The 9,489-nt window shown below is 39.7% G+C and overlaps 1 protein-coding gene across 6 annotated transcripts in view; it reads right to left on the reverse strand.

Moving 5' to 3' along the window:
* Window positions 1-9,229, reverse strand: part of TP53BP1 (tumor protein p53 binding protein 1) — a 77,663-nt gene extending 68,434 nt beyond the window's left edge. For 4 of the 6 annotated variants that reach the window (XM_059181327.1, XM_059181329.1, XM_059181328.1 and 1 more), the window contains exons 1-4: window positions 9,074-9,228; window positions 8,310-8,494; window positions 8,011-8,104; window positions 7,684-7,768 (exon numbers count right to left, since the gene is read on the reverse strand). In XM_059181327.1, the coding sequence (XP_059037310.1) occupies window positions 7,684-7,768; window positions 8,011-8,104; window positions 8,310-8,494; window positions 9,074-9,080 (371 nt within the window). In that variant the 5' untranslated portion in view covers window positions 9,081-9,228. Of the gene's footprint in view, window positions 1-7,683; window positions 7,769-8,010; window positions 8,105-8,309; window positions 8,495-9,073 lie in introns of all 6 variants that reach the window. The other 2 variants (XR_009355537.1, XM_059181330.1) reach the window with 1 other exon arrangement.
* Between the last annotated feature and the right edge of the window lie 260 nt (window positions 9,230-9,489).

Here is a 9,489-nt window from a genome sequence, read left to right on the forward strand (position 1 = left end):
ATATTATGCAGCTATTAAAAATGTTTGAGGGGTGCCTGGGTGGCTCAGTGGGTTAAGCCTCTGCCTTCACCTCAGGTCATGATCCCAGGGTCCTGGGATCGGCCCCATATTGGGTTCTCTGCTCAGCAGGTAGCCTGCTTCCCACCCACCCCCACCACCTGCCTCTCTGCTTACTTGTGATCTCTATCAAATAAATAAATAAAAATCTTTAAAAAAAAAAAAAAAAGTTTGAAAAAACCAGATATAATGTGTAAAAAACCTGGATTGGATCCTGGATAACTAAATAGAAAAATAAACATACTTGAGACAATGTTCATTGTAAAGTATATTTTGACATCTGATACAACTGTGAAAATCTATGTAGGAACTATTTTGCTAGGTACTACTGAATTAATATTTTCTTACGTGTGATACCAGTATTACGATAATGTAAGCTAATGTATTACATGATAGGGAATGATACTAAAGTATATAAGGGTAACTGAGATGTCTGCAGCTTAGTTTCAAATAATTCAGCCCCCCAAAACAGGTATTTTACATATGTGTGTTTATATATGTGTGTGTATACATACATACAGAGAGAACAAATGTGCAATATCCTTTCATCTTTTCTGTGGGTTTAAACTTTTAAAATAAAAAAACTTGGGGAAAATGTTACTAAGAGTTTTAACTGTCATGGGAACAACTCCATGTTGTTAAGCAAAAAAGGTCAGCAAACAAACTTTTACTTTACACATGTCAATTACACATATATGAAGTGCACACACAAAAAAGAGGGAAAATATGCCAAAATGTTTACAGCAATTAGCCTCTGGGTGGCAGAATTACAGGTAACATTTTTCACTTCCTCGAAACTATCTACACATTTAATATTTCATACAAAGACGACTAAACATAACCATAATGAGCATAAAGAAGTGAAAAACAAATTTGCGAGGTTGGGGACCATGATCCAAGGAAACGGGACTAAGTAAAGATTTTCACAAAAATAAAATAGAACGTTACCTATAACCAGTTAGACCAGTTACATAACCTTGGGAAATATAGGGAAAGAAAAGTCCAAAAGCAAACATGACAAAATGTAAAAGAGCAATGAAACACAACACAAATCATACTTTGGCTCTTCCTCAGTTATCTTTTGGTGGTTTGGCTTCATGTCTCTTCCTAACCTCTAAATGCTGGTAGGCTCAGTGAGTCCCTGGAGCTCTTCTCCACCTTTACCCACTTCCTTAATGATCTTATCCAGACTCGGCTTTGAGTGCCATCCACATACTTATGACTGTGCAATTTAAACCTCCAGTTAGTTACACCATCCCCCTGAGCTCCATCCAGATTTGCCAACAATTGCCTCCAACTGTCCAATGAAAAGGCAGCTCAACTTCAATACATCTTTTTTTTTTTTTAAAGATTTTATTTATCAGAGGGGGCGGGGGAGAGAGCGAGCACAGGCAGATAGAATGGCAGGCAGAGGCAGAGGGAGAAGCAGGCTCCCTGCTGAGCAAGGAGTTCGATGTGGGACTCCATCCCAGGACGCTGGGATCATGACCTGAGCCGAAGGCAGCTGCTTAACCAACTGAGCCACCCAGCCGTCCCTCAACTTCAATACATCTAAACCTGACCTTCTCTTGCACTCCTGTTCATCTCCTCTAGCAGCAACTCCATTCTTCTAGTGCTGAAACCAAAAATGTGGTATCATTGTTATCACCCTTTCTCTCATATTCCACATCCAATCAAAAAACCCAGCATCTCACCACTCCTCATCTATTTCTACTCTGGTCTAGCCAAAGGCATATGTTGCCTAAATATTTTCAGAGGGTGCCTGGGTGGCACAGCTGGTAGAGCATCCAACTTCTTGGTTTTGGCTCAGGTCATAATCACAGGGTCATGGAGTCAAGCCCCACGCCAGGCTCCACATTCACTGCAGAGTCTGCCTGGGGTTCTCTTCCTCTCCCCCTCCCACTTGTATGCACATACACTTGCACTCTCTCTACAATAAATAAACCTTTTTTTTTTTTAAGATTTTATTTATTTATTTGACAGAGAGAACACAAGCAGGCAGAACAAGAACAGAGGGAGAGGGAGAAACAGGCTGCCCACTGAGCAGAGAGCCCCATGCAGGGATCACTCCCAGGACCCTGGGAGCACCACCTAAGCCAAAGGCAGCCACTGACCCTCCATACATACGTACATACGTTCATACATACATACATACATAAATACAGTAGTCTCCTAATTGGTCTTCCTACCTCTACCCTTGTTCCCCCTTCAGTCTATTCTCCTCTTTAATTTTATTTAAATAGCTTCTTTTAATTTTTTTCTCCAGCTTTAACAAGGCATAATCAACAAATAAAAATTGTTCACTCTTCAGTCTATTCTTAATCCAGCAGCCAGAGCGATCCTGTTAAAATCTTGAATCCCATCATGTCATTCCTCTGTTCAAAACCCTTAAATGCCTTCCTAGCTAAGAGTAACACCTGAATTCCTTACACTGTCCTGTAAGTCCTTACATATTCTGGTTCCCCCTTTACTTCTTTGACCTCTTCTCCCACTTCTCTCCATCACTCTCCTCCAGACACACTAACCTCCTTGCCATTTCTCAAATATTCCAGGCACATTGCTACCTCAGGACCTTTGCACTTGCTGTTCTCTATGCCTGGACTGCACTTATCCCAGATAACAGCAGACATCACTTAAGAAATTTTAATCAAATGTCATATCAGTGAAACATTCTTTATGTAACCCTATCTAAACCTGGAAATCCTCTAACATTTCCTATACCCTTCTCTGCTATATTTCTCTCTCCAGCCCTTATCAGTTTCTAACATACTACTTTCTTATTATGAATTGCTGTATCTCTCATACAAGAATGTAAGCTCTATTAAGGTCTATGATTTTTTATTTCTTCTGGTCCTTTTCATCTCCAAAATTCAACAGTGCTTGGCATATAGGAAACACCCAACAAATAATATTCATAGAATGACTAGAAGAATTTGAAAAGGCCTGAAATCAGATTATAGACAAAAAATACTGATGTTAAATTTTTTCCATTGTCTAAAGCTGATGGAAAAGAAAACAAAGGTTTAAATACATTATTTAGAAATATAAAAGTAGCTAATAAAATTTAGAACTAAAATAATTATTATCAAAACTTGGGAGTGTTTTGAGTTAAATCCTCATCTTTCATTATGGAATTTAATTGTCTTAATTTGATAAACTAAGAAATGGCAGTATAATGGTGTTACCTTTACAAAAGATTTGAGTGCTAGGACAACAACCTCTCAAAGAAGTTAAAACACACTTAAACGGCTGCCTCTTTGAAAAGGGACCAAGTGTGGAAAAGGACCCTGCTTTTCGTTATAAGCTCTTTTGCACTTTTTATCTTTTTATTTTTATTTTATTTAAGTAGGCTCCACACTCAGTATGGAGCCCAACATGGGGCCTAAACTCATGACCCTGAAATATTGAGCTGGAGACCTGAGCTGAAATCAAAGTCAGACACATAACCCACTGAGCTACCCAGGTGCCCCAAAAGCCCTTTTTTAAATAAATTAAGTATTTTTGAGGCGCCTAACATGGCGCCTCAGTGTGGCTAAGTGGCTCAGTGGGTTAAGGCCTCTGCCTTCTGCTCGGGTCGTGGTCTCAGGGTCCTGGGATCGAGCCCTGCGTTGGGCTCTCTGCTCGGCGGGGAGCCTGCTTCCTCCTCTCTCTCTGCCTGCTTCTCTGCCTACTTGTGATCTCTGTCTGTCAAATAAATAAATAAAATCTTTTAATTAATTAATTATTTTTATTGCTCTGTTAAAAATATTTGACAGGTCTCATGAAAATTAAAAATCTGCTCTGTGAAAAACCCTCTGAAGAGGATGAAAAGACAAGCTATCAGGGGAGAAAAAATATCTGCAAACCACATATCCTATGAAGGACTAATAACTATAATATATTAAGAACTCTCAAAACATGATTTTTAAAAATCCTATTAGAAAAGGGACAGAACACATGAACATTTCCTTAAAAAGGATGTACAGATGGCAAATAAGCACATGAAAAGATGTTCAACATTACTTGCCACTAGGGAAACTCAAAATGAGATTATCACTATACACTTATCAGAACAGCCATAATAAAAAATAGTGACACCACCAAACGCTAGTGAGAATGAAGAGAGACTGGGTCTCTTATACTGCTAGTCAAACTATAAAATGATTCAGTCACTCCAGAAAACACTTTGACAGTTTCTTAAAAAACTAAACATGTAGGTGACCACCTGGCCATTTATCTCAGCTTTGAAGACTTACATTCACAAAAACTAGCATGCAAATGTTCAGAGCAACTTTATTTGTAATAGTCATAAACCAGATCAACCCATATTTCCTTCATTAGGTAAATGATTTAACTGTGGTATATCCACATCATGGAACGCTACTCAGCAATAAAAAGGAATGAACCAGGGGCGCCTGGGTGGCTCAGTGGGTTAAGCCGCTGCCTTCGGCTCAGGTCATGGTCTCGGGGTCCTGGGATCGAGTCCCGCATCGGGCTCTCTGCTTGGCAGAGAGCCTGCTTCCCTCTCTCTCTCTCTCTCTCTCTCTGGCTGCCTCTCCGTCTACTTGTGATGTCTCTCTGTCAAATTAATAAATAAAATCTTAAAAAAAAAAAAAAAAAAAAAAAAAAAGGAATGAACCACAGATACATGCAACAATTTGGACAGATCTCCCAGGAGTTATGTGGATGGAAAGAAGCCAATCTCAAAAGGTTACATAACATATGGTCCCATTTATATAATATTTTGAAATGACAAAATATCACAAACTACGGACAGTCTTAATTAGTGATCACCAGAGGTTCACTAATGGTTATAAAAGGATAGCACTAGGAATCCTTGGAGGGCTGGAACCATTCAGTATGTTGACCACAGTGGTAGATACATAGGTAACTAGACTATAAAAATTCACACAAAGACAAGTAAAACTAGGGAAACCTGAGTACATACAGTGGATTTTATCAACGTCAATAGCCTCGTTATGATTTTATAATACTATTTTGCAAAACATTACCATTTGGGAAACAGGGCAAAGTTTACAAAGGATCTCCAAATATTATTTCTTAAAACTGCATGTTTTAGCCTTAACTTTTTTTTTTTTTTTTTTAAAGATTTTATTTATTTATTTGACAGAGAGAAATCACAAGTACACTGAGAGGCAGGCAGAGAGAGAGAGAAGGAAGCAGGCTCCCTGCTGAGCAGAGAGCCCGACGCGGGACTCGATCCTTAGCCTTAACTTTTTTAAAAGTTTAACAGGGAGGGATGCCTGGCTGGCTCAGTCAGTGGAGCATGCAACTCTTCATCTTAGGGTTATGAGTTCGAGCCCCATGTTGAATGTAGAGACTACTTAATTCAAAATTTTTACAAAAATAAAGTAAGATGTTTGACAGGGAAATAAAACAATCTATAATTCTTTCAGTATATTTTAGGATGATCCATGTTTAGGACCATCAGCTTATATCAACTGAACACTAGATATGAGAGGAAGATCTTTTTGGAATTTTATGTAGAAAAGTTCACAAACAGTTTTTTTTTTCAAAATACTTGCATTAATGAATAAAGACAACATTTTAAAAATAAACATACATGTGTTTTGAAGGGCTTTCAATCTCTTGAAATCAACTCCAAATCCTTTCTAGATTCACAGGCTTTGCACATATAATTCTGTCTAGAAAGCTCCTTCCCCCACATGCCAAACTTCTGCCCAACCCCTCAACTATGGCTAACAAATTCATATTTATAGTTTAGACTACATTCCTTAGAGAAGTCTACCTCTATCACACAAATTAGGTTATATATTTTCCTTCCTCCTTTGCAAGGATCACAATTGTAACTGCATAGCTACTTCTGTAATGATTTCAATAACTATTAAGTTATAAGCTCCATGATGGCAAAGCCCCTTTAAAACACCTGTCACAGTGTCTGCACATTTATTGAATGTAAACATTCAAGATGTTTTGTGAGTTTTTGGTTTTTTTGTTTTGTTTTGAGAAAGGGCAACACATTGATGCAAAAAGGGAAAAGTAGAGCATGGGCCTTCTCTGATAGCACTGCTTCATATACAATAAGGGGTACACATAATTCCTGTTCCCACTAGTTCAAACCAAGGGCCACAAAAACATAAAGCACATGTTCCTAAAGAAGTACCATAAACTTAAATGCCTACAGAAAGCAAAATAAGGTTACATAAATGAGTGAAGTGGCTAAGAAGAAAAGCAAAAGCACTACAATAAATGAGTACTTTGGGGGGGGGGGGGCGCCTGGGTAGCTCAGTCATTAAGTGTCTGCCTTGGGCTCAGGGTCTGGGATCAAGCCCCACATGGGGCACCCTGCTCAGTGGGAAGCCTGCTTCTCCCTCTCTCACTTCCCCTGCTTGTATTTGTTCTCTCGCTGTCAAATAAATAAATAAAATCTTTTAAAAAATAAAATAAGTGAATACTTGGCTTCAGTGTCCATGTTCAATAGTCAACAGTGAATTACAGGGTCTGTAACAGACCATAGCTCTCATTCCCATCTAAGCAGAGGTAGGCTGCTACTCACAGCTCTAGCCAATTGTTAGCAATAATTTAACAGCTGTATTACCTCTGAACTGCTAATGCCAGAAGATGAAAATCCAAGTTTTATGTAAAATCTCCCCTTTTAAAAATTCTATCAATTAATGTAAATATATTTTACAACCATGTTTGGGCCAAACAGAAACAACCTGCAGGCCAAAACAAACCCACCAATTTGTAGCTTGTTCTAAAGTATCCAACTGGTGATTTGGGAGAAAAAATTTATGTGCAGAGTATTAAATAGAAATTTTTTTAAAAAGAATTTTTTTTTCTTAAGAGAAAACCATACTCTTTCACCACCTCAACCTAACATTCTCCTCTCTGACTGCTCCCTTTTCTACCCTGCCATCACAAGGTCCCTGAGGTTGCCTAAGTTCTCCTTTGATCTTAGATTTTAGAAGGAAGATTAAGAAGTACTGAGTAGTAAAAAAGAAAGAAGGCATTTGAGTCAGGAGGGTTCAAAGCTCAGCCATCACTTACAACCAATGTATGCTACAGCAAGTTATTTAACTTCCTCACCCATCAATTTCCCCCTTTATGTAATGGAAATAATAAAAAGTCTTCACAATACAGCTACTTTACGGATGAAATTAAATGGGACTATATAGCAAACATCCAACTAATGCCTAACAGAGGATAAACTCAATAAATGGACAATATAAAACTAAAGATAAGACAAGGTAAAAATTCAACACTGTTTAGGGTATGAATTAAACATTGTGGTTCTAAAGGTAAGATAATTTAGTTGGTACATCAAAAGCATGCCTAACAGTTTTGATAATATATATATCTAAATATTTTCTGATGCTTTTTTTCCTACTAAGTCATATCTATGCCAAGAATGAAAAATGCTTATTTTGTTTTACATGCATAAAGTAAATCACAAAAATAATAGAGGTATAAAAATGTTATTACCTTTACAAAAGAGATTCTAGCTATCAGTATTAATGTACTAGTTAATACAATCCTCAAATCCCACTTTCTAATTCACAAAAATAAGATTAATCCTTTTACCCTTGGGATAAGGCAATAGGCACAAATGAAAGAATTCATCCATTAATAAATTTAAATAAATTCCTGTCAACACTAGTATACCTGCTTGTCCTGTTTGGCTGAGGTAACTGTTCAATGACCTGACTGATGGAACTACATGTGTCCAAATGAGAAGAATCCATAGGTTCTGAAAAAAATAACTGGGTATTAGTATAAAAGGCATTTACCACCAAACTTCGATGCAAGTTTAGAAATGCAGACAATCCAATCTAACCAGCTACATTAAAAAATCAACTTTTTGAGTGCCTACTATGCACCAAATACTGTGCTAAACCTCCTTATATACATTCACCACAACCACATGTTTAGATCCACCCAGCTCCACAAGAGCACTCCTGCAAAAGGGACTAATAACTTTAAACGCCTCACCTGCAGCTTTGTTTTCTTTCAGGTGCTCATTGAACCCACTATTACTATCTCCTTGTTCTTCTCCAGCTGTTTGTTCAGGATTGGACACAACATCCTAGAAAATATACATACTTAATATCCCCACTATATATGAAATAATCCAAAATGAGGCATACTTTTTGTGAATGTGTTGATTTCATTTTTACAACCAATTTTAATCCAAAAGATAGTGATCTCCTAAGTACTTATGTTTGCTGATTGGTCTTGATTAAATGAAAAATAATTTCTCCTCAATCACTTCCAACCAAGGTATCACTCACCAACACAGGGTTCTCTTTGTGTGTCTGCAGATTAGGAAGGTGTCGGGATAGCATACTGAAGTGAGAACCAGAATCATCTTCTAGAACCTGGCTTTCAGGCTGAGAATCTTCTATTATCAGGCAAGGAGTGTCTTGCTGAGAGAAATCTGAATCCAACTGACTTCCAGTGGGGTCCATCTGCTCCCCTGGAATGGAATAACAAAAGATCAGTTCGGTGTAACCTACTAGCCTTCCTCACGCAGTCTGAGCTTAAATAATGGGGCGGAAGTACAAGAACTAGGAAAGGGGACCCGTCTAGGGCTCTAATTAGATTATATTTATAATCGCTGCAAGCACTTTCCTATCACACCTCCCAAGGCCTGATTTCCTCGTTATTTACTATCAGCCTGCCAATCCTTCTCTCCCTCTTCTTTTCCATCACCTTCCCCGTAGACAGCCTTTCCTCCCCTTCCTAACCTCTTCTTTCCCCGCCTCTTTTTCCATCCCCCACAACCCTCCCTACGTCCTTATGGCGCCTCTATGGCCCCCCAAAAAGGCTGCTTTGTAATCTCTGTTCGCCAGAACACCCACAGCCCTTCACGCTTCCTCAAGACCACCCAGCCTTCCCAGCTACTGCTTCCCCACCCCCTTCTCAGGGCCCTCCAACCCTTTCCCCGTCACCGCCGCCATGCTTGTCACCCCGCCCCCTCCGGTCAGCCATCCCTTCAGACCCGAAACCCAAGCCTTCAGAGCTCATTGCATCCCCACTTTTCTACAAATAGTACCAGGCATCCCGGCGGGAGATGACTCGCGCTGGAGCTAGAAGTCCCTGCACGCTCCCCAGCTCCCTCCAGCTCGATCCCCAGGTCGCCGCTGTAGCCACCGCCGCCGCCGGCCGCGAGCTCCCCCTTTTCCCGTCGCGTCACGGAGTATCAGCTCGCCCATTCGCTGCTGCTGTCCGCCACTCAAGAAACCCTGTGGATAATTGGTGGCTGAGGCAAAGTGCCCCGCCCCACGTAAGAAAAAGGAACACCGCGGCGTGTTTCCATGGCAGCCTGGACGTTGCAGGCCCTCCCCCTAGTACAGCCAGAGAATGACAGTATCCTTGAACCGAAGGGACCTTGAGAGGGCGTGAAATGTATTCCCCTGCCTCTAGGAAAATTGTTTGTACTGAGACATAAGAGAAAAGACCTGTTTCCTA

This window comes from Mustela lutreola, chromosome 7, assembly GCF_030435805.1.
Source record: "Mustela lutreola isolate mMusLut2 chromosome 7, mMusLut2.pri, whole genome shotgun sequence".
Taxonomy (NCBI): domain Eukaryota; kingdom Metazoa; phylum Chordata; class Mammalia; order Carnivora; family Mustelidae; genus Mustela; species Mustela lutreola.